The 27,744-nt window shown below is 54.1% G+C and overlaps 3 protein-coding genes across 11 annotated transcripts in view; 2 read left to right on the plus strand and 1 right to left on the minus strand.

Annotated features, from left to right (window-relative positions):
- The window catches only part of FANCC (FA complementation group C), a 214,408-nt gene extending 203,777 nt beyond the window's left edge, over window positions 1–10,631 (plus strand). For 5 of the 7 annotated variants that reach the window (XM_023185261.2, XM_023185259.1, XM_023185258.1 and 2 more), the window contains 3 exons: window positions 489–663; window positions 4,784–4,987; window positions 10,078–10,631. In XM_023185261.2, coding sequence (XP_023041029.1) covers window positions 489–663; window positions 4,784–4,987; window positions 10,078–10,221 — 523 coding nt within the window. In that variant the 3' untranslated portion in view covers window positions 10,222–10,631. Of the gene's footprint in view, window positions 1–488; window positions 664–779; window positions 1,898–4,783; window positions 4,988–10,077 lie in introns of those variants that run through there. The other 2 variants (XM_023185263.2, XM_023185262.1) reach the window with 2 other exon arrangements.
- Window positions 10,632–24,638: 14,007 nt separating this feature from the next.
- Window positions 24,639–27,744, minus strand: part of AOPEP (aminopeptidase O (putative)) — a 380,108-nt gene continuing 377,002 nt past the window's right edge. For 2 of the 3 annotated variants that reach the window (XM_023185255.1, XM_023185257.1), the window contains one exon: window positions 24,639–25,095. The gene's annotated coding sequence lies outside the window, so the exon portion shown is untranslated. The remainder of the gene's footprint in view (window positions 25,096–27,744) is intronic. The other variant, XM_023185256.1, reaches the window with a different exon arrangement.
- Window positions 25,091–26,231, plus strand: LOC116418439. Its single transcript, XM_031934027.1, has one exon. The coding sequence runs from the start codon at window positions 25,236–25,238 to the stop codon at window positions 25,650–25,652; it is 417 nt and encodes a 138-aa protein (XP_031789887.1). The 5' UTR covers window positions 25,091–25,235; the 3' UTR covers window positions 25,653–26,231.

Consider the following 27,744-nt stretch of genomic DNA (forward strand, 5'->3'; position numbering starts at 1 on the left):
TTCTGGCATTGACGCACACATGATGACAGCAGCTCATTAAAAATTCCTAGTTGCTGAAACATCCACCCAAACTTTGCGTCTTGACAGAAGTGGAACAGCCCATGTTTCTGCCTGCGTCCCACCCTCCACCTCTTTCTCCGCGTCTCAGAAGGCAGGGAGGTGTGCCGCCGTGTCCTGCCGCATTCCTGCTGGTCACGACCGCAGTCTTCCTTCCTCAGTGCCTGTCCTCACTGAAGGCACCTGGGTTAAAGACTCCGACGTCCGGAGGCCTCAGGCCTCACAGGGGTCCTGAGAGGCCCTGTCGATGTCCTGTGACGACGCAGAGTGGCGTTTGGACAGGCTGAGTCTAAATTGTATTCCTTGCAGGTTGCACTTCAGTGGATAAGTACAATTTAAGCCAACCGCTGGCAAACGTTCAAGTTGCTTTAAAAACCCGAAGGAAGAAGAATTCAGGTTGCCAACTGCCGTGTGTTCTGGCTGTGTTCCAGGTCCCGCAGAGGTCCCTTGGAGAGCTGGTTCCTGTTCATTCACTTCGGAGGATGGGCTGAGATGGTGGCCGAGCAGCTACTGAGGTCGGCAGCCGAACCCCCTGCGGCCCTGCTGTGGCTCTTGGCCTTTTACTACAGCCCGCATGATGGGAGGCAGCAGAGAGCACAGACCATGGTGGGTAGCAGGCCCCACTGCATGTGTTTGGGGTGGGCTCTGGCGGGGCTGAGAGGAGCCTGCAGAGGGCCTCTGTTGTGGGCTCGGCTTCCATGACACCTGAGCTCTGCCCACAGATGGCGTGTCGTGGCACCCTGCAGGCGTGGCGACCTACAGCCTTGTGGTCAGAGGCATTCGCCTGCCCCCACCGAGGTGGCCAGAGACGGGACACCACATGTAGCCCATTGTCCCGCAAAGGAAGACCCTTCTTCCCCAGGGTCGTTTGATCTGTGATCGCTCAGCTGTGGTATCTGCCCCAGGGTCGCGTCCTCCAGGGCGTGCCCTGCAGAGGCTGTTCTGAGGGGTGCGCTGGCAGCACAGCCTGGCCACAGCCGGGGCCCTGTCTCGCTCCCCAGCAACTTGGCCAGGGCTTGCTTCCATCTTGACTGTCTGCGTTCTTGGATCAGTCAACAGATCCTCACATTACTGGCTTTGTTTACATCTCTTACTAAAGTAATCACAGGATATTAACCACTTTGCTTCTGAAAAAGGAGTTGGTCATTTCCTAAATAACAGAGCAGCTAAGTATGGGACTGGGTAACTGTCTGTGGCAAAGACAGTTGTTATTTTATGTGGAATATAATAATTACAGGAAGCAATGCTTTGATTAAAGGCACTGGCACCTTCCTTGCAAGCATTTATTTCCTCGGTTCTGAAAACTTCCCCGGCAAGTGCTCTCTGCCGATCCTAGTAGCTGAAGAGGACGGGCTCATTTTCTGTGGCGCTCCTCTTGGCTTTGGCGTTTTCTGTTGTCTGAAAACACAGGGACTAATAAGGATGTCTGCGTGTTTTATTTGTTTAAAGGCTTGCATGGCATAGGAAAGAAAAACAGTTTTAGATTTTAAAAAGAAATTTGGTGATAGTTTATTTTAGATCAGAAATAAAGCTTTGTGAAGAAATTAGCGTAACCCACATATGTATTTGAGGATTGCTGTCTGATTAAAAAGAAAGCTTTTTATTTCTTCCCCTTTAAAAGAGCACATTAAACTAATTAAGGAAAATCCTGGTTGATGTTTTTAATAGTAATAAGATGTACAGGGCACAGATGGTTTCTAAAGCCCTTTTATATTCTGTCTTACTTGATTCTGTATAAGCTAAGTTGGTAGATATGTGTTCAATTCCATCACAGTCAAAAGGGTACTGACAGAGAGTCACTTTTGAAGTTAAAAGAAAGAAATTATTCAATAACACTTAATTTCTAGGAAGTTCTACATTGGCACATCTTCTACGAGCTAACTTGGTCCTTTTTTAAGAAAAAATAACAAGACCTTTGCATCGTTCTCCCTCAGGGGATGCCTAGGATTTTGGGTGAGAGCGGACTGGCTCACTGTGAGTGGGGCGTGGCGGGCATCTGCTTCGCTCCCCGCCGTCTGTCACAGGCGCCATCTGCCTGGCAGTCCAGTCCAGTGCTCATGTTGGTGACTCCAGAGCCCCTTCCTCGCTGGTGCCTGCTGAGGCCTTGGTGTATGTGGCATCCTGGGAAGGGGATTTTAGTTTCATGAATGATACGTACCTCTTGTTTTCCTGGGTTTTATGAGCTTTAATCCCTTGACGGTCTGTTGGGGGGCTTGAGAGACACACTGTGAACTGTGTTAGAAAGCATGATTCTTATACGATTGGATTGAAATGAGCAGTATCTGTGCATTTGCCTTACTGAAAAAGGCACAATTAAATCAGCTGGTCGCGTGTCCCCACGTCGTGCACTGGGCCTGGCGTCGTGCCTCTGTGGCCGTCCTTGAGGTAAAGAACATGGGTGCAAAGAGCAAGCGTGTGCCCACCCGGGATGTGTCCTGCCTATGAGAAGGCCTGTCCCACTCATGGCCAAGCCACCCTCTCCACCAGCAGCCAGCGTTCATCTCCTTTTGCCAACTGAATTGGATCACAACAAAATAAACAAAAAAGTATGTTTAGATGCCCTTAAGAGTCAGGCAAGGCACGATGATGACGAGAGAAAAAAAGGAAAAACAGAAAAAGAATCAGGCCAGGTTCATACCCTTTAACCCTGCGGGTTCACTGCTAGGAATTCCCCAGGGAGCAGAGATCCATGCAGAGGCTTATGCATGAGAATATGCAGCACAGCACCGTTCATAAACACAACGATGGGAAATGGCCTAAACTTCAATACTAAGGCTGCTGGCCAAATAAATTGTGGTAGATCCTAACCGTGGAATAGCATTCTGTTAAACACCATGCAAAATCATGCTCTTGGCCGGGTGCGGTGGTTCACGTCTGTAATCCCAGCACTTTGGGAGGCCGAGGCAGCCGGATCACTTGAATCCATGAGTTTGAGACCAGCCTGGGCAAACAGACCCCTGTCTCTACAAAAAATAAAGAAATTAGCCAGGTGTGGTAGTGTGTGCCTATAGTCCCAGCTATAGGCACCTCAGGAGGCTGAGGTGGAAGGATCGCTTGAGCCCAGGAGGTGGAGGTTGCAGTGAGCAGAAACTGCACCACTGCATTCCAGCCTGGGTGACAGGGCAAGGCTGTGTCTCACGGGGGGAAAAAAAAAGGTCTTGAAGAACATCTTTTATAGATTTAGTGAACTGAACTGCTTATAGTACATTATGGAGAGAAAAATGAAAGATACAAAGCATTATGTGTAGTGAATGGTATGGTCTCAGTGCATAGAAAAAAGGCAAGTATATTAACTGAGTTATTAACAGTGAGTCTTTTTGGATGGTAGAGTTGTAGATCATTTTAATGGTTTTTCTTTTTCTCTTTACAAATTTTCCATAGTAAGCATATATAAGCTTTTGTAATGCAGGATAGAAAAATACTTTAAAAAGAAAAGAAAGCTTCTGTCTTTCTCCTGAAAAACTTGGGACGTGTGTACAGTTGCTGGTGTTCAAGTGGAAGCCCATGGGCACGGAGGAGTCTGCAGGGAAGGACAGTCTGGGACACACGGACAGCAAGACCCCGTCTTAGGGATTATTGGACAAGGGCGGAAAGTCAGGTGTGGGTCAAGAGAAAAAAGATACAAAGGCACAGCCGCCTCAACCCCGGCCTTTCTGCAGACCCAGTTAGATGGCAGAACGCCCCTGGGCTCGCATAGACACCATCAGACCCTGGCCGACTGGGCTGGCGGGGGCGCGGTGGGGAGTGTGGCCACTCCCCGTGGAAGAGCCCGATGGTGCAGTTTCTCACGGTCTCGTATTGTGTCAGAGGAGCTCGCACAACACGCCCAGTGTACTGGAGTTTATGACAGACCTCATTGAAGGAGGCCTTGATTTCCAGGGAAAAAAACGCCTCACACAAAATCCATAAAATCAGTCATGGGAATTCTCAGAACAGGCCTAAGTATTCTTTCAGAAGTAATGGAACATAGCTGTTCATGAGTTCCATGTGGCATTTGGAACTCTGCGCTTTCCGTTTTTGCTTTGTTTTCCAAGTCACGACTGGGTGTACCATTCTTGTGGCAAGCAGAAACATCTCAGCATGGAATAATTTTTTTTTAATGCAAAAACAACCTGCAGACTTGTAATTACCATTATTATGTGGGTTCCACAGACTTGTGACCTCTGCTTGAGTATTAAACAGGTACGAACAGATTGTTCCAGCATCTAAAACAAATGCGTTCTTGTGTGTGCATGCATGTGTATGGCCGTGCCTGTGCGCACGTGCCTGCCTGTGTGTGTGCCCCCCACCCAGATCCCCAATATAGCAAGAAGCAAAAGCAAGCCTGCATTCGTATGGGAGCGCTGGCTCGGCGGAGGTCTGACTGCGTGGGGCTTTAATTGATTTGTGGCTGTGATAGGCGAGTCTTCAAGGAGGCTTTTGTTCTTTTTCCCCACAATATAAAAATCTGACTACATTCCGTTGCGGACTTTTATACAAAAAAAGGTCAGTTCCTGGCACAGTGCCCTGACTGCTTGGTGAGCAAGACGAAAGAAAGTCAAGAAACGTCTATTCTGCCCCTTTGGGTTTGTGTGGTGTCGAGTGTAGACTCGGCCGCTGCGAAGCTCCCTCTCTCGGGGGCCCTCCTTGCCCCTTTCTGGGGGTCGCTTCAAAGCAAATAAATCAATCCTAGCAGCGTGTCTGTCCTACCTCTTCCTAACCTCTCCCTGTGCAATGCTCTGCCCAGGTCCAGGTGGAGGCCGTGCTGGGCCGCCTCCTGGCGATGTCCGGAAGCAGCAGCCTCTCAGCCCGGGACCTGCATACAGCAGCAGGACAGGGCACAGAAACAGACCCCAGAGCTCCTGCACAACAGCTGGCCAGGCGTCTTCTCCTCCACTTCGTGCTCTGGGCTCCTGGAGGCCACACGATCGCCCGCGATGCCATCGCCCTGGTAAGTCTCTCTGGGGTCCAGCCTCCTCGTACTCGTTTCTGCTCCAGCTGAGAGGTGGGTTCCCTGTCCGAGGGTGTGGCCTCTGATGCTGCCCAACACAGATGGATGGTCAAGGAGGCTGACAGCTGGGATGGCCCCCACAGCCTGCCCCTCCAGCACCTTTGTGTCATAGGCGAGAAAACAGAGCCTCAGAGAAGGGAGATGCCATCTCCTGGGCCCATGGCTTGCTGCCAGAGCCTGCAGTAGAAACCAGGTCTCCTGTCCCCCCATGTATATTTCTTCCCATCGCAGTCTGCTGCTCTCCTCCTCCTCATGGAAAGAAATAAGGCCACAATGAGAATGTGCTCACAAAGCAACCACAATGCTATTCACTGCAACAGTGCAAAGAATTGTGTTAATTTTTTTAAAATGGTTTATTATAAAGAAATCCTTCCTGAAGCCCACTTGACTTGAGGGATAAAGAATGGTCCAAGTCAAAAGTGAGCCCTCTTCGTGACATTAGATTTGGCAGTGATTTCTTGGATATGATACCGAAGACATAGCAATGAAAAAAAGAATAGATAAACTGGACTTGATGAAAATTAAAAGCTTTTGTGCATCAAAGGATACCATAAAGAAAGTGAAAACACAGTTCACAGAATGGGAGAAAAATATTTGGAAAGAATATATGTGATTAGAGTTTAGTATTCAGAATACATAAATAATTCCTGTGACTCAACAACAAAAAGATAACCTGGTTCAAAAACGGGCGAAGGACTTGAACAGACACTTCTCCAAAGAAGACACGCCAATGGCCAGTAGGCATGTGGGAAGATGCTCACAGAAAGGGCATGAGTGGTCAGGGAGAGGCGAAGTGCAGCGAGATGCATCAGGATGGCTGTCAGCAAGAGAAAAGAAACGCCCCTGAGGGTGCACAGGAACCAGAATACTCATACGCTTCCAGGTGGGGATGTTAACGTCGTGCAGCTACTGTGGAGAAGAATGGCGTGGCTCCTCAAACAGCCAAACTCAGAATTACCATAGATCTAGGTGGTTCTCCTAGATCTATACCCAAGAGCCGAAAGCAGGGGCTGGACGGCCCTCTGGCCCCGTGTTCAGGGTGGCACTATCAGCAGCCAGCAGGCAGAGATGGCCCAAATGCCCGTAGACAAGCAGTGCACCGTGCGGTCTGTGCCCATAGGAGAGTACTCTTCGGCCTGAAGATGGACGGAGGGTCTGACAGTGCTGCAACCTGGAGGAACCTTGAAGACACTGTGCTATTGAAATAAGTCAGAGACGAGGATACTGTCTGAGTCCACTTAGGTGAGGCACCTGGGAGTCAAGTCCAGGAAGAGGAAGTGCCACAGAGTTCCCAGGGCGGAGGGTGGGGAGTCAGTGTGGGGATGATGGAGAGGGGCGGAGACGGCCGGTGCTGATGGCCGTGCGACACTGTAAACACAGTGCATGCCACCGAATTACAAAAGTAAAATGTTCTATTTTACCACAATTTAAAAACATACTCCTCTCAGAAAAAGCACCAGCATGCTGGCTCTGGGAGTTTTATTTTTATTTTATTTGTACTTCTGTTGACATACACATACAGAAGATACACAGCTTGATGAATTTCACAAACCAACAACACCTGTGCAGCCAGCAACCAACTCAAGAGAGGAATATTCCCAGTCCCCAGAGGCCCCTCCTGCTCCCGTCCAGGCCGGGCCCGACTGCAATGTGAGTGTCTAGGTGCAGAAAGTCCCCATAACAAATGACCTACCTACCAAGAACCAGGGCCAGGAGTTTGTCTCCATCCTGGTAGGACCGTCCTGTGGAGCGGGTCCAGGCTGTGCCTCCCAGGTTCTGATGTCTCAGCTGAGATGGATCCGAGAGCCTGAGGCAGCTCAAGGCTGAAGACGACTGGCTGCCACATGCCAGGTGCCAGCACTGTGAGAATGCTTTCGAGGATCTCTTGTGTACTCATAAAATGCACACCTGCAACGACGCAGCCCAAGCTAGCGGGCTGTATGCTGAGCGAAGTAAGGTAGACGCAAGAGACAAACGGCGCCCTCAGCTATGGGTGGGAGCTGAAGAGTCGAACTTGCAGAAACAGTGGGAAGGTGCTTATGGGGGACTGGGGGAGGGGCAGTGGAGATGGTCAGCCCTGCCCTGTGGCAAGGACCGTTCCCATCTCAGGCACTTCCTCCCCCACCCTGTGGCCTGTGTGAGTGGAGAAGCTGCCCATGGCCTGGGCCTGGCAGTGGGGGTTAGTGTGGGAGTTTGGTGGCTCCAGCCCTGCCCACAGGGTGAGAGAAAATCACCCAGAGAGAGCACCCCAAAGACACCCAGGTCTCTGCTTCAGTTAGCTCGACACCACGTTTCCATCTACTCTGAGGAAACTTTCAGTCCACGTTCAAAGCAGATCGCCCTCAAGACTGGCTCCAGAGACACTGCTGGGAGTAAGAAGCTGGCTGCTGCGAGGCTCGGCCTGCGCCGTGTGCTGGGCAGCCCATCCTGACACGTGGTTCAGTCCCGCCTGCTGATCCACACGGAACCCGCAGGAGCGCGGAGGGCCCCGGTGCTGTGTCACCACACCCCCACGTCAGCTCCGCTGCAGAGAAGACACGCACAGCAGCTGCTCATTCCCGGAGCAGATGCCAGTGTGGCGCTCGTGCACTGGCTCCGTCCGGTGGGTGCTGGCCATCTGGGCGCCCGCTGTGGTGAAAGCGCCTCCTGTGTGCTATTCTTTCGGACGTTTTAAAACCCGTCTTTATTAACACATCAGTCTTCCTAATGAGAAGCCTTCGCTGCGGTGGCCGCTGGCAGGGAGGGTCTCCGGGGAACAGTCCCTCCCACCGCCCCCGCCTCTCCTGGCCATTGTCAGTCCCTCTGCCTACAGCACCCTGGAAAGGGCCACGTCTGCTTGGCCCACGAGCAGGTGGTGGCCAGATGGTGGCTTTGGTGGGACGGCCTTTCCCTCCTGCAGCTTGGGTCTCTCTACCCTCAGGACCTAGCCCGAGCGCAGCCACCTCCCAGCTGGTCCCAGGCTCTGCCCTCTGTCTTGGCATCCAGATTTGGAGAGCAGTGCCAGCTCAAGGCAGGACGAGGCAGCCTGAGGCAAAGGCCGCTGTCTCTCTTCAGAGCCCTTGCACCCTCTTGGAGATGGCTTGAACAAATGGCTCGATGTGACCTAAAGGACACACAGGTCCTGCAGCCCCATCTGCCCACAGCCTGCCTCCTGCGTGGCCTCCGCTGTGAGCTCTGCACAGTGGGCTCTTCTCCAGGCACCTGGAGGTCCGCTCCCTGGCTGTCCCGGAATCTTCTCTGACCTCAGCCCTCCGATTTTGCCCAGAACTCCATCCACGAGGCCCTGCCCAGTGTCCCTGCAGTTCTCCTGCCTCTCTGGCTCCTGGCCTCTTGCCGGGCACTCCTCTGGCTTGCCCCAGCCGTCCACTCGCTCCCTCACCTATGCCTGCAGGAGGCCAGAATAGAGCAGAGGACCGCGTGGAGTCCAGCCCTAGGGCTCCACCTCCTGTCCTGGCCTGGATTCACGTTTCTGTCTCTCCTGCCATCCTGCTGCTCGGCCACAGCAACAGCAGCAGAAGTTAGCAGGCTTCGAGATGCAGAGTTAATTCTGTAGTCATTAAACTCAACATGAACTGAACCCACTCTTGTTGCACCAGCCAAGGCCAGCAGGGCTGCGAATTTTTGCATGTGACTAGAGAACTGGGAAGGGGCTCACCCAGGAGTGCTGGCATGTAAGGAAGATGCAAGGTTGGATTTGTAATGACAACTCGGTCTTTCTTCAGACATGGCTGAGCCCATCACCATGGGCAGTCCTCCCACTCAGGGGCTGGGTCGTATGTTAACTCTGAAAGGGGGTCCACAGCAGGCGCACAGTGTTTCCTTGATGAAGGACAGGCTGCATCTGCCGAAGGCCATCAGCATTATGTGCCTGTCATTTCTGAGTAAAAACCAAGTGATGGCGATACAGACACCCAGGGACACACTGGCACACGCTGGGGCCAGAGCTGGAGCCCCGTGCTGGCTGCACTGGCCCTGGCGGGCTGGCTGCAGGCCCTGGGTGCCACCAGCGGGGGCCGAGGAGAGCAACCGTCACCGTCTGCCCCACGTCGTTTACTCTTAGCTCTGTGTCCCCACGCTACCGTTCACACGGTGTGCATGCGACAAGAGGCTCCCTTTACTGGTGGTCAGGAGGTGGAAGCCCAGTTCTGAAGGGTGTCCTGGGCTGTCAGACCTGAGGCAGTAAAACCAGAATAGTCCTGGGAAAACCAAGGCAGTTGTTCACCCTCCCAGAACGTCCCAACCCTTCCAGAGGAAGCTGACCTTGGGCTGCTCTGGCTAATTAAACATTTGCAGGTTCTGTACAAACTGACACACACTAAATGAATATATCGGTTACTCTTTCAAAAACTTAAGCTTTCTTAATATTGTTGTGCTTAAAAAACCATAAATTCCCCACACAGCTAAATTGTAAGATCCTTACCCTTCCCTTTTTTCTTAACCGAAGTTTGTAGGAAAATACTTACAGGCATCAACAAGTACGAATGCCTTGAGGCTGTGTCTCCTGCTCTCCCGCAAGAACTAGGTGTTAAAACCTTAGAGGCCTATTAAAAAGCAAGTCGGTCTGGTTGCTAGCCCAGGGCTGCCAGATTCCTGGGCTGTTTGTGTGGAACCAGGTGGCATTTTCCAACTCTCACATTCATGTGAGCCTTGTGCAGAAAGTCAAGCCACAGCATGCTCCTGTGCCTTTGTTCCCCGCAGCCCACCGTCCCACAACTTGTGACTGGCATTCCGAGGAGCACTTCTGATTGCAGCTCTTGTCTGTGGCCCTTATGAGTCTAACGCTGTTGGCAGCTGAGCTCAATGCAAGGAGGCTCGTTAGGAAGCGGCACCGCGCACTGTGTAGCCAGCCTTGGAGACAGACTTGCTGTGCCAATCACCTTGAAAACAAGAGCTCCCCGTGCTTTACTTTGGAACTGATGGAAATGCTGGATAGGGCATCTTTCAGGGCCTGGGTGGTTATGGTCCGTCCCTGGACAAAGGGACAAACTGGAAAGTGTTTTAATTTGCCTTCTCTTCTGTCCTGATTGCAGATGGCGCACACTGCTGAGATAACTCACGAGATCATTGGCTTTCTTGACCAGACCTTGTACAGATGGGATCGTCTTGGCATTGAAAGCCCTAGATCAGGAAAACTGGCCCGAGAGCTCCTTAAAGAGCTGCGAACTCAAGTCTAGAAGGCACGCAGGCCGTGCGGGTGCCCGGCGTGAGGGATCAGGCTTGCCAGCGTCATAGGACAGATGATGACCTGTGGCCACGCGTTTGTGGAGTAAGTGCCCTCTTTGGGCTGTGAGAATGAGCCATACACGTCTCGGGAAGATCTGCTAGTATCTGTTTTACAAAATGCAGAGCCAGGTCCCTCAGCCCAGACTCAGTCGGACATGTTCACCAATGACTTGAGTGAGCCTTCAGCGCTCCTGCTGCCCGCCCGGCCAGACCGTCAGCTGGAGAATTACTAAAGCAAAGGCTTGGGTGGGAGAACAGGATTCTAGTTTTTACCCAAGTCTAGATGCACATCTATTATTTAAAGATTCAAAGCCTTAGAACCAAGAATTTGGTGATGAACCATTGAAGAATTGAGAGAGAACTCAGCTCTTTTTAGACTCTTTTCAGGAGTCAGGGATCTGGGATAAAGCCATGCTGTCTTGCTGTATGGGGAAATTCTCCAAGCGGAGTCAGGGTCCTTCAGGCTTCCCTTGTGTCTCCCTGGACCTGCCTGATAGACCACAGGAGCAGACAGAGCTCACCCAAGCCTGGGTCTCCTGCACACGCTTTCCACTCTATTTGCTAAACGCTGACTGCCACCAGACAGCTCCTGGGACATGAGAGGAGCCGGCAGGTGAAGGTGGAGGACGTGTTCCAGAAACATTGAAAGGCAGGATTCATATCAGTTAGTTCTCTTGTTAAACAGAGATGGGAATTGGAAATTCCTGATAAAGAATTGACCTGGCTGGGCACAGTAGCTCACACCTGTGATCCCAGCACTTTGGGAGGCTGAGGCAGGGGATCACTTCAGCCCAGGAGCTCCAGACTGGCCTGGCCAACATGGCGAAACTCCCTCTCTACTAAAAGTACAAAGATTATTGGGGTGCAGTGGTGGGCACCTATAATCCCAGCTATTCGGGAGGCTGAGGCGTGAGGATCCCTTGAACCCGGGAGGCAGGAGTTGTAGTGAGCCGAGATCACGCCACTGCACTCCAGCCTGGGCAACAGAGTGAGAGCCTGTCTTTAAAAAAAAAAAAAAAGGCATTGTTGGTGTAATCTCAAGGTTAACGTTTATTTCATGTCAGCAGAGGATGCTTTTTCCTTTCAGAGACGTTCTGGAATTGTATTGATTGTACATTCTTTTGGGCCTGTTCTGTTTGTCAAGTGAGTCAAGACTTGCTTTTGTCCATTTTGATTTATGTGTATTAGTCTGAGTCTTGGCTCCGTTTTGAGGCATGAGCAGAGTTTCGCTGGATTAGAGGTTAACCTTTAGGGAAATGCCTTTTCTCGGTATGTGGCAATGCTAATAGAGCCACCTGAAGATCTGGAAAATTCCAAGAACTTTTCACCCAAGCTTTTCTTCTGAGAAATGCTGCAGTCAGAAGGGTGTGCTGGTAAAGTATTTTGGTGGCAGCTGCCTTCATGATCATTGCTTTCATGTAACACGCTCTGTGCCATCATGATCCTTACCCTCATATAACAAACACACTTCGTCAGAGGTGTCGGGGTTGAAAAAGGAGCTGCGTGCTTCACTGGAGTTGAGGGCCTCTCTCCTGTTCTGACTTGGAGCCAGAACTTGTGGCTGGCCATGGAAGCTCTGACTCCACTGTGGACATGGTGGCAGCAGGGAGCCCCTACAGAGAGGGGTCACTGGGACCGGGCCTTCTCTTGTCGAGGGGCTTCCTGGGACAGTCCTCACCCTGTCCCGTGGTCCTGTTTACGGGCTTGGCCTTTCCCTCCTCCCCTGCCAGGCCTCTGACCATGCCCCTTCCGTCTTCTCCACCTGGGACTGGTGACGCTAGGCGTCTGGAAGACTCCTTCCTAGCCTGGAAGCCCTGACCCCGGCCTGTCTGTAGAATCTCCCGGTTCCTTCACAGCTGCCGAGTGCTCTCGTGGGCGCGGTGGAGGCGGCCTTGCGGGTAGTGCTTTCCGGGCAGCCGGGGGTTCCCGGATAGGAGGACTGTCCCTGTGGGGCTGTGGCACCGAAGTGCCTGCTGGCTTCATGTGGCCCTTTGCCCTTTCCCGGCCTGAGAGACGCTCAAAGGTGGGGAGCCAGGGGAGCCACCCCTCGGCTGTTCCCACCACCTCTGGGACAGGTGGCAGCCGGGCAGGTGAGGGCCGAGGCTCCGCTCCTGAGCCCACCTCCTCCTCCTGTTGCCTTCGATTTTCGGCAATAAGTCTGGGCAGGTGCCACCGGGAAGGAACAGCATCCGAGATGCTGGGCAGGGGTGTGGCACGGTGCGGCCGAGGGGACCTTGACATTGCTGGCGGGGCCTGGGCACGGGCAGCCGTGGGGAGGCAGGGATGCCAAGGCCTGGCGCCACCGTGGAAGGAACTGATCGAGGTCTGCAGAGGCGCGACGGGGCCCAGAATCTGACCTTTCCTAGACTCTCCCTGATAGTTTTGATAAAGCATGTTGGTAAAACCACTACCCTACCTGTGAGTAACCAGGCTGTTACTCACCTGGGCTCTAGGACATCTGTGGAATTTGTAAGCTCTTTAAAATCTGTAACTTGTCTATTTTTTCATTCTAAATAAAACTTCAATTTGCAGCTAATGTTGTGTCCATTAAATATTAACAATCTTTCTCTCAGGAAAAAGCTCCTCCGATGGCCCCAAACAAACAGTGGAAGCTTCAGGCATCGCGAAACCTAGATGTGCCCGGAGAAGACCGAGGATGGCTTAGCCTCTGGCCTGGAAACCTTGCTACCAAATACCTAAAAACGAAGGGGCCTGTCACCATGGAGGAAGGGGGAGGACGAGGGTAGGCATCTGGCAGGGCCTGCTGAAATCAGGTTACATGCGCTTCGTATGGTTTTTTCTCTAAGCCAGGCTTGACCATAAGCCTCACTTGAATTGTCCTGTCCCTTCCCTGATCCCTGAGGCTGAAGGCCTCGTCCCGCCAGCACAGCCCACCCACTCTTGCTCAGTCTGTTGGTTCAGAGGCTGCTGTCCCCTTGCCCTCCAGACCCACAGGTCCCTCTGGGAGGCATAAGTGACGCGGCCAGGGCGAGCAGCGCTGGGGCCACCCCCAGGACCCGTGCTCCAGTGGGGCTTCCAGACGTGGGACACGGGGGCCCCTCCCGGGGTCAGGAGGGCGCCTGAGGGAGCCGACAGGAAATGCTAGGACACCCCTGAGGAGCCTCTCGCTGGAGCAGCCATGGTTGGCGGGTTTTGTGGTTCGTCCTTCACCCTGTCCTGCCCGGTGTCTTAACTGGTGGGACAAGGTGCTGGGATGGAAATGGGAGCTAGTCCAGGGGATGGGAGGGAGCCGAGGGAGTTTTCTGTTGAAGTGGAGAAGTTTCGAACAGGGCCTTCAGGGAAGCTGGAGAAGAAGGGACCTTGGTGAGCCTGGCAGAGTGAATCCACCCGAAACGCAGGAAAGTCAAAGCCGAGCCCGGCCGTATGCTGCCCAGAGGACGGCAGACGCGCTGGAGGATTTGCACGGTGGCAGCAAACGTGAGGAATGTTCTCCTTATTCAACAAGGAATCCAAAACTGTTTTGCTTTCCAAGCTTCTCCCCTCGCCTTTTTCTTCCTCTTTCCAGCCCAGGACCACCTCCCCCGCCCGGGGCCTGGTGCTAAAGTTCTTCTGCCACACGTTGGGAAGTCCGTAGATTTTGTCCAAAAATCCTAAGTCATGAATCATCACTAAGCCATTTTACAACCAAAACACGAAAATTAAGGTAAAGTATATAATGTGTCTTCAAGCCGCCTCCTAAAATCCAGTTCCACCATTTTTTTATACCATGGGTCCAAATCACACCCCTCAAGCCCAAACTGGTAACAGAGAGCTCACAGCAGAGGCCCCCTCCCGCTCCTGTCGTGGTGTCTTACTGCACTTGCTGTTCTCAGCAGGGAATTTGTACACCCAGGACTTTTGGTGGCAAGCGACAGAAACGTGCACTGAGCACTGAAAGTAAAGGGAACTGATGACAAAGATGTTGGGCTGGCGAGGCCTGGTGTGAGCCAGCCAGCAGCAGTCCCAGCCTTGCTTCACATGCTCTGGCAAGGCCAGTCCTGCTGCCCAGCCCTTCCGGACCCCACTCCAGCCAGGAGAAAGGCCCTCGTGCCCACTCCTTTCCACGCTCCCGCCCAGGTGCGTCAGATGGAGGAGCCTGGGTCAAAGGCCTGCCAGGGATGCTGGCAAAGCATCTGGCTTCAGCTTCTGTAACGTTCTTGGGTACCTTGGATACCACCAAAGGCATCACCCAACTGCAGGAAGGGGCCGGACACTGGGCAGATGGAGACAATAAAAACGTCTCCAGTTGCATACAGCATCTATACTGTAGCCTATGCAACAGCATTTTAGAGGGTCGCGTCCCATGAAACAGCCCAGCAGCCAGCAACAGAACAGGCAGAGACGAGCCTTTTCAGAAAGACGTTTTGTAGGCACCTAAATCTGGGTTTCTCAAATACAGCACCATGAACACTTGGGACCAGATGCCTCCCTGTTGGGGGGGTGTCCTGTGCACTGCAAGGTGTTGGCAGCATCCTGGCCTCCACCACTAGGTGCCTGTGCACCCCTTCCAGCAGTGGGGACAAGACGTTGCCCAGTCCCCTTCCAACCGAGGGCACTGCTGTAACTGCTGGCTGCTCCCTCTGGAACGACATCCTGGACACAGACACTAACAGTTGTAGACACAGAATTAGAGAATAGACAACCTGATTCCAACGTTCAAATGGACAGTAAACACTCATGAACAGCCAGGCAAGCTCCGAAAGTGAAGCGTCATGAAGCGTACCGCGCACTAACACACAATCGGTGTGAGCTTCTCGTGAAGGGAAACGGGTGGGGCTGAAAGGGCCCCCACGGCTGCAGCCAGCGGCCAGCTCTCAGGCCTCCTGGGCCGACCTCCTCCCAGCTCACATTCTTCCTCTTCTCCTGTCCCCCTTCTGGTGGGCGCCCCCGGACTCTACCCAGAGGCTGGACCCTGTCCTGCCCACGGCCTCACGTGGCAACTCTGGGCAGAGGAGCCGCCCCTGCCACTGGACCGCCGGCCCGGAGAACCCACTGCCTGCCGGGCATCCCCACTGGTGGTGTGAGGACGCCTCTCTGCTTGCCACACCCCAGGCGGGCCCACCTGCCCCACCCACGTCCCGTACCCACCGGCTCCCCATGCTGCCGACGGCCACTCCGTCCTGCCGGGGACTCAGGGCGAGTTCTGAAGCTACTCGACCCCTCCCCTTCTCCCACCTCCCCATCCAGCCTGTTGGGGAGCCGGGAAGCTGGCCGTCTGTCACTCCCCTACTCACTGCCTAGGTTTCAGACGTCCCCTCCCGCCTACTAAATCACGTGTACACGTACAGAACTTCGTATAAGATGAAGACACTGCCATCCATGGCGAAAAGATGGTATCGGGAGTGGAACTGTGACAGATAAGCTCCCCAGCCCTCTGCCTCTCTCCAGCTTCGGCACCTGGAGCACGGCTCGTTCCGGGATCTGTGTGTTCTGAGAAGCCTCTAGCAGTTCCCCTGCTTGGGAGAGGCAGGGAGGCTGCAGCCATTCTGGGTGGAGATGCTATACTACTTAGATAAATAAGGATTTAGCTTATAAAATTAAAGCTTCCCTCCTCCCAAAATGCAGACAGTGTTTTCTGATCTTTCATTTAGAACTTCTTGTTCCTCAGTGGTTTGCAGATGGTCACACCCTGTCCAGCCCCAGCCTCGCCCTCCCAGCACACCCACACCCCTCCTCCTTCAGGGCAGACTCCCCAGCCCTGTGGAGGGAGGAAGGAGAGTGGAGAGGATGCTGCTCGCCGAGGTGGAGGCGGGACCCAAGGCTCCGGCGCATCCCTGTGGACTTCCACGCCTCCTTTCAGGCCAGGCCGCGGGGACCCCCCACGCATCTCCCTTGGCTGTGTCTGCCACAGGGGAGCCCTTTCCATGCCCAACGCAAAAGCAAGAAACCACAGGAGAAAAGGCTGATAAAACTGGCCATACAGAAATTAAAAGCAACTAAACAAAGTATCTGAATACACGTGGTAAACGGAGGGAAGAAGTATTTGCAGCACACAGCGAATTTCCTAACTTCTAGAGCTCCTCTACACATCAGTAAGGGAACGGCTGCCAGCTCGAGACGCACGGGCAGGGACGCGCCACAGTGAACAGGACGACAGGGTCCTTTCCACAGCGCGGCAGAAGCCCAGGTGCTCCTGACCATCTCCACAGCAGCCTGGAAACACTCAAGGCTGATGCTCCCCATGCTGGTCACAGAGTGCAGAAAAGGCAGAGGAAGGGACGGGAAACTGGTACCACCTTTTTGGAGGGCAGCTCGTCAAATATCCAAATTGATCAGAACCATAAGATAGGGTGAAAAAAAATCAAAGTAAAAAATTCACCCTGGAGACAGTATGGTAGCCTAGAACTCTGATCTATCCATTCTGCCTCGAGATGTTTACCCCAAAGAACGTAAAGTAACGGCTGAGGAAATCCTGGACGCCATGTTCCCAGCAGTGCTCCCCTCGACAGCCAAGAGGCAGAGACAACTGCCCACCAGCAGCCCAGCCGGTGCAGAAAGGAAACACGGTTCGTGTGCACGGCAGGATGGTCCTCAGCCTTAGAAGGCAGAGACCCTGCACTTCTGGAGGCCCAGGCAGGCGGATCACAAGATCAGGAGTTCGAGACCAGCCTGGCCAATCTGGTAAAACCCCGTCTCTACTGAAAATACGAAAATTAGCTGGGCGTGGTGGTGCACACTTGTAGTCCCAGCTACTCGGGAGGCTGAGGCAGGAGAATTGCTTGAACCCGGGAGGTGGAGGCTGAAGTGAGCCGAGATCGCACCACTGCACTCCAGCTTGGGCAGCAGAGCGAGACCCCGTCTCAAAAAAAAAAAAAAAAAAGATACAGAGATCCTGAGCATGCCACGGCATGGAGGAACCTGGAAGACGTCATGTTAAATGAAATCGGCCAGACATAGAAGGACAAAGGTTTTATGACTCCTCTCATGTTAGCTCCCGAACACAGGCAAACCTCACAGACGGGAAGCCGCATGCTGCCCCCAGGGACCTGGGGGGGAGCGTTGAACGGGCCCCGTTTCACTGGGGAAGATGGAGCGCTGCTGCCGCAGACGGTGGTGAGCTGCACGGCAATGAAGACACCGAGGCTGCTGGGCTGGGTCCTCACACGTGGTTATACTGGTCAATCTTATGTGTATTCTGCTGGAATAAAAGCACTAAGATCGAAAAAGATTGTATATCCTTTCTCCAAGAAGCAGACGCCCAGTTCTCCCGACCCCACTCCCTCCGCTGCAGGCTACAGGGACCCACACGAGTGCGCGTTGGAGGCTTCCCCGCGGAGAAGCCGGCGCCTGTGTGTGTGCAGGACGCCACAGCCAACAACTGGGCAACTCAGAGGTTCACGTGAAGACATAAATGAAAGAGGCAACGGAGAGGGAGGAAAGGGAGGGAAAGGAAGACATGGAGAGGAAGGAGAAGAGCGAGAAAGGAGAGGAGAGAGAGAAATGAGAGAAAAAAAGAAAGGAAAAGCCTGCGTGCAGCCAGCGCACGCTCTTCCCCTGGAGGCTGGGCCTGCTGTCCGCTTCACGCTCACTCACCCAACGAAGTCAGCTGAAGTTTACAGAAGAGGAAATGCAGACACAGAGAAGCCGCATAACTTGCCCCAGGTTACACTGAGGCCATCTGGCAGGGCTGGGACTTGAGCGAAGCCCACGGAAGGCTGGGGTGTCACGGCCTCGAGTTACAGGGTGTCCACGCAATGTGGCCGTCGACACAGAGAAGCGTCATGTACGTGCCAATCTAGACACACTGTGCCACCCTGTGTATAAAGCAAGGCCTGCACCCACGCTTGCTGGTGCCAGGTGCAGTCGGTCATCAACTTTATTATAGTGACCTGGGGAAGAGACGAGGTGAAAAGGCAGAGAAAACTTACTTTTTGTTTACGTATTACCTATATTTGTTTGCATGTGTGATCTATGAGAAAAATAAGTTGTCGTTATCAAGTATGCAAAGGAAGACTCTTGTTTGCCCTAAGAGAGCGCTGCTGTTACACGCTGCTCTGAAGGGAAGGAGGCCGGGCACCATCTGCAGCTTTAAAAGGAGACAGTGCCATCTGCGATCCCTGCACCGTAGTCAGCGTGGTGGTGCTTTTGTTTCTTATTCCCAGGACTTATGTTCTACCATTGGACAGAATTTTCTAGAAAAAATACACTTTCTTTTTCGGGGAGCTCGGCTCTTAAGATGTGAGTCTGCCAACGCTCCCGGCCGAATAAAAAACCTCTTCCTTCTTTAATCCGGTGTCTGAGGAGTTTTGTCTGCGGCTCGTCCTGCTACACTATGGCTGGATGCGTGGGCCCTGACATGTACCTGATGACTTGGGCTTCTTGGGTGCCCCCAAGCTTGGTTATGGGCGAAGACCCAGCTTTCCAAAGACCCATCCTCCATCTGCAGGGCCCTGTGCTCATCACGGCTTTCCTCCTGTAGCAAGGCCTCTGCCCCAGCTGTGCCAAAACCAAGTTTCTGCAGTCGCTTCCTCCACAGCACTTAACTTAGTAAAGCACGTACAATCATCAAACTACAGTTCCTTCCCCACAAATTATCTGTCTTTTCTTTACAACCCAACATAAACGCACACTTGTTCCGTTGCATCGGCAATCACTGAAACGGACTCCGGCTTCATCTCTGAGTTAGGCCCATAATTCACGTCCTTCCCGAGCCTCCCTCCCTAAACAGAACTGAGCCGAAGTCCCCGGGGACTTAACTCGTAGGGTCAGAATGCGGAAACCCCAGGCATCGGGGGCGAAGACTGTGCCGTTGTAGCCAGAGGGCTTCCTTCGCTCCTGCCTCGCAGAGCTCACCATGAGCGTCCAGTCCAGTCTTCAGACACGCACTTCTGTTCTGCCAGACCTCGTGTGGCAAGGGAGGACTATGAGAGCAGAAAAGAACTTTCTGGAACTCGGGACTCCTGGCAGCGAGTCCGGGGCTGACCATGGGCAGCTTCAGCACCCCACCCACCCCCTGCTGGCAAAAGCACCTCCTCGGCTGGGCTTCAAAGCGGCGGACAGACTCCACAAAGCCCGGGCTGAGAGAAATCACAGGCAGAAGGAGCACAAAGAAAGCTTAAGAAAACGGAAACCGCAGGGTGCACACCCAGTCGCCTCCGTGCCCCAGCCGAAGCCACAGATGAGCTGTCTGGGCAGGCGGCCCCCGGCAGGACCAGAGCTGGGCACTCCTCTCCCAGGTGGGGAGCCCGCGGGAGACTCAGAATGGACAGTTCCCCGGGGAGCAGCCCCAAGCCTGCCCCCAGGCCCCACTCAGCAGCGACTGCCAGGGTTAGGTAGGGGTGGCGGAGTAGCCAGACGCTGGGTGTGCCCAGGCAGGGGTGGGAGGGTCTGGTCTTTACAGCAGCTCCCCCTGGGCCCACTCCCTTAAAGTCCTGGGGCTGAGAAGCCAAACCTTGACCTTATTTTATCTCAACCAACACTGTAGGGACCAGATTGGTTCCTTGTAAGCTGTTGGGACTCGACAGAGCTGTGTGGCCAGAGGTCTTTCTCTGCATTTAGCCCTGCACTGCCCCTGCCCACAAGTGTGTGTGCACACATACGTGCACACACACACACACACACACACAGCCTTGAACAGGCGCTGGTGCCATCAGCAACTGTCTCAGGCCACACCCTGGTGACCGAAGCTCTCAGCCTCTTCTCTCTTCTGAATCTGTGTGAGAACCAGGGGGCATCAACCCCTTCAGGCTAGGTGTCCCACGGGGAGCTGCTGGGGGGCACGCGGATGCACACGGTCAAGTTGGTCTTGGGACATGTGTGGCTTTATGGTGACTTCCTTGCACTCCAGGCTCGGCTGCTGGCCTTTCTCACACTGTCTGCTTATCCGACTGGAACAGAAATGCCTATCAGGCGATCAGTCTCCCGGACAGCAGGGAGGGCGGGAAGAGATCTATAAAACCTGCCACTGAATAGTCACAACCGGCCTCTCCTCCCTTCCACCTTGTAAACCTCCAGAGCCCAAGCAGCGAGGCCAAGGTCACCGTCCGCGGGTGCTGGGAACGACCCTGGGCGGTCCAGGCAGCCCCTTCAACCTCCAGGCCCCCCAAACCTCTCGGGTGGCCACCGTCTCCATGCCCCTATACGGAGTGCCTGCCATGGCTGGGCCCTGCACAGAGTGAGCCTACTGTGGCTCAGCCCAAGGCACCAACTAACCAAAGAGCCGCCACACTTTAATGTCGACCCCTGACAAAGTGCCAGGCAGCACCCCTCTTCTTCTGGGGAATGGGGTGTGGGGGCCCCTGCGCACCCCGAGTTCTGCTTGGAAGGAGCCTTCAGGACAGACTGTGGCCCGCCGCCAGGTGGGACTGCCTTGCCCAGGAGCCCCCCTTCCCTGCCAGCACCTCTCCTCACCCCCACCCGTGACCCACGCAAGTCCTCCGCTGGCCCATCTATAGAACAAGGCGGTGCTTGGCCTACAACTTGAAACCCTAAACAAACTGTCCCTTGAAAGCAGCCCCTGGCCTTGCTTTCAGCTGCTCTGGGTCACAATTCCCTTGGGTGAGGTCACTGCACCACAGGTCCCTCCCCTCGGCCTCCCGCAGGCCTGGCCGCCGGCTGCTGCAGGCTGAATGGAGGCGGAGGAAAGCCGCAGCCTCCTGGACCCTTCATCATCGAGGGCGGGTTTTCCGTCAGGCCTGTCTTGGGTACGGCTGGCCTCCCTCCGTGCTGCAGGGAAGGTCACCTTGCCTAGGATGGAGGCTATTACTTCAGTGTTTTGGTTTGAAATTCCAATAAAAATAAATGCTTTAAAATCCTTTAATCCTCAAAAGGAAGCTGAGCTGGGACCTGACCGTCTTCCCTGGTGTTTCTTTCCTGTGTCCTCCCTCACCCCACTTTTTGCCTTTGTCCGGCCAGAACTCCCAGCCCTTCTCCCCAGGCTGTGGCCCAGAGCCCAGGCCGGGGAGGTCCTCCTGTCCCCTCAGCCCCAGCAGGGAGACGGGAGCTGCCCTTCCAGGCCGGCCCCGGGGTGCTGGCGAGGCCTGCAGGCAACCGAGTGCAGGCTGTGGTCACTGCTGCTTATTCCTTTCGAGGGGGGCCCTCCGGGCTGGGGTCACCCTCAGACGGCCTGGCTACCTCCCCTCCTGCAGCAGGCCCCGGGCCCAGGCCCAGCCACAGACTGGCACAGCCTGTGTTCAGACGGCCGGAGGCAACAGCAGGGGACACTTGTTTCAGACATGCTGGCCTCTGGAGAAGTGCCCTGCGCTGGGCTGCCCGGCTCCTGCGGGCTGAAACACTGGCATCGCCTCAGCCTCAGGGGAAGGGCTGAACCCCGCAGCCATTGTTCTCCTGGAGGACAGCGGCAATTAACCCATTCGCTTGCTGCCTCTCCCTGATCTTTTATGAAACCTGGCAAACCCAGTTAATTGTTCGTGCCTAACACTCGGGGGACAGGTGGCCCTGTGACGCTGCTAGTGGCTGCAGGCCACAGGGGCCAGGGCAATACGTTGCAGCATCTGCCCTCCGGCCCCTCAGTGCCCCTTCGGTGCCGTTTAGCCCCACGCAGCCTCAGGGCACAGCCATGGCCCCCCCCCACCCCGTGGCATCTCCAAGTCATTTTAGAGCCTGAGAAAGCCCATGTGAGCAGGTGTTTCTTGGCTTCTACCCAGACAGGGAGCTGACGGTGTCTTGTGGGGACCCTCCAGTCCTGGGTCTGTCTGCTCAGTGGAGGCGTCTGCTTGTCGGTAAAGAAGATTGTTCCTATCAGTTTATTTCTTACAGCCTGTTGCGGGGTGGGGAGAGCTAATACCTTCACATCAGCTTAACCGAGGACCCGTGACAGGTCCCGCCCATGGGTCGGCCGCGGGGGAGCTGCTGAGCTGAGGCCGGGAAACAGCACGCAACTGGCGGATTCCAATTCAGGTTTCCATGTTTTCCAGAGCAGCCCGTGCCCACCCAGCCTGCCTTTCCACCACACTGGAGTAGGCGTGAAGGCCCAGGGGCCTCTCAAGTCCTGGCCGCTGAGTGTGACAAGGTGGTGTCCCGGGAGTGCCTGGACATGGAGGCCTCAGCAGATGTCAAAGAAGGGCCCACGGCTGCGGAAGCATCATGGCGTGGAGGAAAGCTCCGAGCCATGTGGACCTGTGTTCAAACCCTGCCACATGGCAGGTGAACCCACAGTGGGAACTCTGGTTCCCCGGCACACCCACATCCTGCTCTCCCAGACAGCTCCCCTTCATCATCCAGGACTACCGCGCCCCGCGCAGACACGCCTGCTCTCCGAAGGCACTATGGCCGCGCTAAGGCAGTGAGCTTTCTGAGAGCCTCAGTCCTGTCACACGCCCTTTGATGTGAGCTAGTTTCTGATGTGATACTTCACTGAAAAATGGAAGAGTACTGGTCACGTCTGTCTCCTACTGACCCCGAGACGCTGGTTTGCCCTCAAGCTGGAATCTCGAGGCCTCTCTGCCAGGCCCTGGCTGGAGGGTCTCTCGAGTCTCTTAGGAGATGCCAGAGGAGCGGCAGAGTCTGCTGAGGCACAGGTGGAGGACGCCGGCGAGGGCAGTCGCAGTCTCAGGGAGCCTCCTGCCTGGATAGAGCAGAGGTGCTGCTCTCCGGCCTCCTCCCTCCCTCACCTCCAGCGGCAGCCCCAGCACGGGCAGGGTGCCCCCGAGTCTGGAGGCAGCAAAGACCAACTCTCCCGGCAGGACCTCGGCCAAAGCCGTGACACCAGTGTCTGGTTCGGATGAGGTCCACCGAATCTATGCCGCCCACGGGTCAGATCTCCGGTGGTCAAAGCAAGTCACAAGACCCGGTGACTCAGAGGAGCCAGGGATTAGCGATCTGTGCAGAGCCCACCTATTCAGCAGTTCAGCTTTGCTTTAGTGCTTTCTAAAGAAGACAAAGCATGGCTTTCAATTTTTGGAAAAGCAGGATCACCCCAAACCACTGGGCCGGTGAAGCCGCCCGCAGCTCTCTAGAGGCCCAGGTGCCAAGCATCTGCACACAGCAGGAGCGGGAGCCTCGCAGGGCATTTGGCCACTGCGCCCAGGGTCCTTCCCGGCTTCGCCTCAGTGAAAGCCAAACACACTCAGAAAGCGCAGAGAGAAAGACGAGAGAGAGGGAGGGCTGGGCGCGGGGGCTCATGCCTGTCATCCCAGCACTTTGGGAGGCCGAGGCGGGAGGATCACCTGAGGTCAGGAGTTTGAGACTAGCCTGACCAACGTGGTGAAACCCTGTCTCTACTAAAAATACAAAACTAGCTGGACGTGGTGGCGGAAGCGTGAGGCAGGAGAGTTGCTTGAACCCAGGAGCCGGAGGTTGCAGTGAGCCAAGATCGTGCCATTGCACTCCAGCCTGGGCGACGAGCAAAACTCTGTCTCAAAAAAAAAAAAAAAAAAAAAAGGAAGGCAGTGCAGAGAGAAAGCATCGTTCATTCTGTTTCCACAGGACGCAGCGGTTGTGTTTATTCAACTACACAAACAGCCAAGTTGCGAGTAGCCCTCCATGATGGCACAGCCAGCCATACAGCTCCACGCAAAGGCACGTGACTGCAGTCAGCAAATCCTAAGAACCTTCTGGAATCAGTCACTGGCACAAGAAAACAGAGTTCTGGAGACCACGGCCTCTCAGTCCAAAGCTTCTAACAGAAATCCATGGTAGAGCCCCGCTTCACCCCAAATAGGCCAGAATCTGTGGTGCCCCCGGAGCCAGGCAGAGGAGACTGTGGGTGGGTTCAAGTGCACTCAGGTTCAGCCCAGCCTCACACGGGGCCCGTGGCTGCACCTGTTCCTACGGCCTTCTCCAGGCATTGCCAAACATTCTGCCCACGGACAGCGCCCAGGAAGGTCAGTGCCCAGCTTCTGTCTATACCCTAAACCTTGTGGAGAAAGAAAAACCACACCAGCAGACTCCCACGGTGCCTGAATATGCCCAGGCTCTCCATTTTATCGGAAGAGCGTGCCCCACCCCCAGCCAAATTTCTTTTGTTTTCAGGCTTCTAAGAGAACTAACACTACCTTGAAAACAACAAATAAACTAGGGCTGTGGGAGAGGAACACCAGAATGTGAAGAATACCTTTTTCCTGTATGTGCTTTTTATTTTTATTTTTTGAGACAGTCTTGCTCTGTCACCCAGGCTGGAGTGCAGTGCCGCGATCTTGGCTCACTGCAACCTCCACCTCCCGGGTTCAAGCGAGTCCCCTGACTCAGCCTCCTGAGCAGCTGGGACTATAGGTGCCCACCACCACACCCAGCTACCTGTTTGTATTTTAGTACAGATGGGGTTTCACCATGTTGGTCAGGATGGTCTCAAATTCCTGACCTCGTGATCCACCCGCCTCAGCCTCCCAAATTGCTGGGATTATAGACGTGAGTCACCACACCCGGCCTTTGTTATTTTTAAACAATATGAAATTCAGAAGCAAACACATATACAAAAAAAAAAAATCCATTACATTTATTAAGAATAATCTTAGAGTCTCATCCTGCTCTTTTACATCAAACGGCGCCCACTGGTCTTGGTACACAGGAGCTGTGTGACTTCCTGGAATTACAGAAATATCCACATCCAGCCATGTGCTGAGCAGACCAACGTAAAACGTTCAGCAGGTTTCCCAGCGTCTCTCGGATATATTTAATCATCTGTGCAGAAGAACTCGAAATCCCAGAGCAGCTCCACTCCAGATCCAGGGCGGGAGGCCGCGTTTACGAGAATCTGCCTTTTGTGTGTGCCTGGCTGGGACCAGCCTCTGGGAAAGAGAAGCACCAAGACTTGAACGGGGCTGTGGGCTGATGGCTTTAGCAGCCACATAATCCCTCCTTTGATGTCCAGGGTCAGTCCCCCAGGCTAGGAGGAGGTGAATGAAAGAATCTCGCTGGGATCTTTCCTGCAAAGGAAACAGCAGTAACTGATTACCCAGTCGCCAAGAGGAATTCTTGTGAGCGCGCACCTCTGTGTGCCTTTGCTCTCCACTTTCAGGAGAGGACTTTAATCACAGGACAAGGACGGGTCACAGCGAGCCGTGTGATGCTGGCCTGCTCACACGTGGCCGTTGACACCAGCAGGCTGTACTCAGACTTCGAGTACACAAGAGCTGCTAGGACCCACACCCACCCTAACTGCTCTCAGAGAGTCTCTGCTCACCTTGCCGTGGGAGAGCTGGGCCCTGGCTCCCTCACACATGGGGGCAGACGCCCCCCTGCTGGCACTGTGTCCCGCCTTCAGGCCTGGGAGCTCTTAGCTTTCTGCCAGCAGGGTTTTCTGAGTCTACAAATCCCCATGCCGCAGGAGCACATACAGATGACTGGCACGGTGCTGCCGCCGGGCCATGGAGGACGCGGCCTGTCTGCCGCGAGTGGGAGCCCCAGCTCTCCTGAGCCTCGGGCACTTACAGACACGAAGGCTTTTTGCTCAAGGGCTCGACTCCTGTTCCTGCTGAACTGAGCCAGTGTGTAAAATGAGAACTGATATCAGCTCAGTAGGCACCGGAGGGCGGGTCCAATCGACAGCCCGGAGAAGCAGCGCCTCAGCTGGGAGCTCCGTGGGCACCGTCCGTGGCGCAGGAGATGCGGAGGCCTGGACTGCAAATACAAGAGAGAGTTCACCGCGCCCAGAACAGGAGCGCCTCCGAAAGCCCCGCCCGCCCCACTCACAGCATGAACCACCACGTGATTTCACCCGACTGATGGGATGCATTTGGTTTCAGTTTTTTGTAAGAATAATTTTTGCAACTTTCAATACATTTGACCTTTCAGACAGATGTCCGATTAGTGGATGTTTCTGTGGACAGACTTAAGGACTGAGTACGCGGCTAGCATTCCCAGCAGGAGATAGTGCATCCTTCAGGCCAAGTGGTCTCTCATCCTCCAGGATCGCGCTCGGCACCCAAGCTGACTGTGCAGCAGCGGCCCGCCCGTCAGCAACAGCCTCTGCCCCAGCGGCTCCAACTTAACTGTCCCCATCTCACCTTCTCTTCAGGTGCAGAACTTAGCCACTGTGAACAAAGCGGAAACCAATCACTGTTCACCAATCAGCTAAGCTCTGCACCTTGTCAGAGAAGTCGTCGCTGGGCACAAATAAAGGGACGGTGACCGGTGAGCATCTTCCTCAGCTGGTGGCTTCTTTTGTTTCCAAAGAAGATTTATGAGATGCACCTGTCCTCCAATCTGCAGCGAGTGCCACCACGACTTCTGGAGCAGCAGCCAAGGTCGTGGTTGCGTGGTAATCCCTGGCAATGTGATTTTAATCTTAAGTCACAAATCAGCATGCCAGGAACCCAAGCAGCCAGAGCACCTGAGAGCAGCGCCGCCCCGTGCCCCCGTCTGCGCGCACTGGGCTTCCGCGGAAGGACGCCGGTGACACGGCCACCTTCACGCCTGTTACACAGGCAAACAGGTGGAGTTTCTGTTTGCTGTTCATTTAGTTGGCATCCTAGCGGTATAATTTTTTGAATCAAAGGGACTCAAGAGATGACCATAAAAATGCCAGTGCAGCTTTGGAACTGATGAAAAATGCAGGGACCAAGCACGTGACACACAGAATTGCTAAAGGCAGCTGTCCTTGCTGTTAGTTTACTGCCTCTAACCCTTGGGAACAAGATCCCTTCTCTCCAGGCAGATTCTAGCTGCCCTGGGAGCAGCCCCGGCCACTGTTCCTCACAGGAACTGGCTGGGAGGGAGGCTGGCAACCCCTGGATTCAACTTGAGGGGTAGGGACAGGAACAAAGATGTCGGGGAGGGGGGAAAGGGGAGACCTGTGACCAAGATGACGCCTTTGCCTGCTTGGGCCAAAATCCCCCATAAAGACCGGCAAAGGGTGAGCCCCGCGGTGCTGCCCCAAACCGGCGGGAATGGCGACAGGGCCAGCTGGCTTCGTAGCTTCACACACTGTAACACAAATGCCACGAAATAACAAAATGAAAGAGAAACACTGTTTATACTGATGACTATGTGAGGCCGGCAGTGAGGTAAGTGCGCAGTCTGTGTGCCTCCGGCTGTCCTGGAGGGGAGCCGGGTCATGTCTGCCGCAGGCATTTTGCTACGTGACACTCAGTAGTTCGTTCCCCGTTTCCCTTTCCTGGCACACGTGGTTCCTGACTCTTCTGGAATATGATCATGCTTCGGAAAAACTTTTTATTTCTTTTCATTATTAGAGTTCTTTCAGATAAATAAGCTACTTAAACACATTACACAGAAATGGTTTTCATAAGCACAAAACATTAGAAGCAAACTCAATGTTCAAAACTGAGCGAAGAATATCAACACCAAATATTCAATGTCCATGAAAAATTACAGAGCTGTAACATGAAAAATGCTTCAGATCTGATAAAGTATTTTTAAAGACACAAAATTAGACATCCCCTATTAATATCATATAAAACATTGAAGCAAAACGGAGCAGACACAGAAATGATAATGACTGTTAGAGAAAAGAAATCCCAGTTGTCCTGGCAAAACTTCACGTACCACTGCGAGGTTGCTTTAATAGTGTAGAAACCCATACTGAGCAACTCACTGCTAGGAAGTAAATCTAACAG

This window comes from Piliocolobus tephrosceles, chromosome 14, assembly GCF_002776525.5.
Source record: "Piliocolobus tephrosceles isolate RC106 chromosome 14, ASM277652v3, whole genome shotgun sequence".
Taxonomy (NCBI): domain Eukaryota; kingdom Metazoa; phylum Chordata; class Mammalia; order Primates; family Cercopithecidae; genus Piliocolobus; species Piliocolobus tephrosceles.

Bases quoted from the DNA above. Each gene is read 5' to 3' on its own strand.
- LOC116418439 (XM_031934027.1), top strand. From the start codon at position 25,236: ATGCTGGCCTGCTCACACGTGGCCGTTGACACCAGCAGGCTGTACTCA.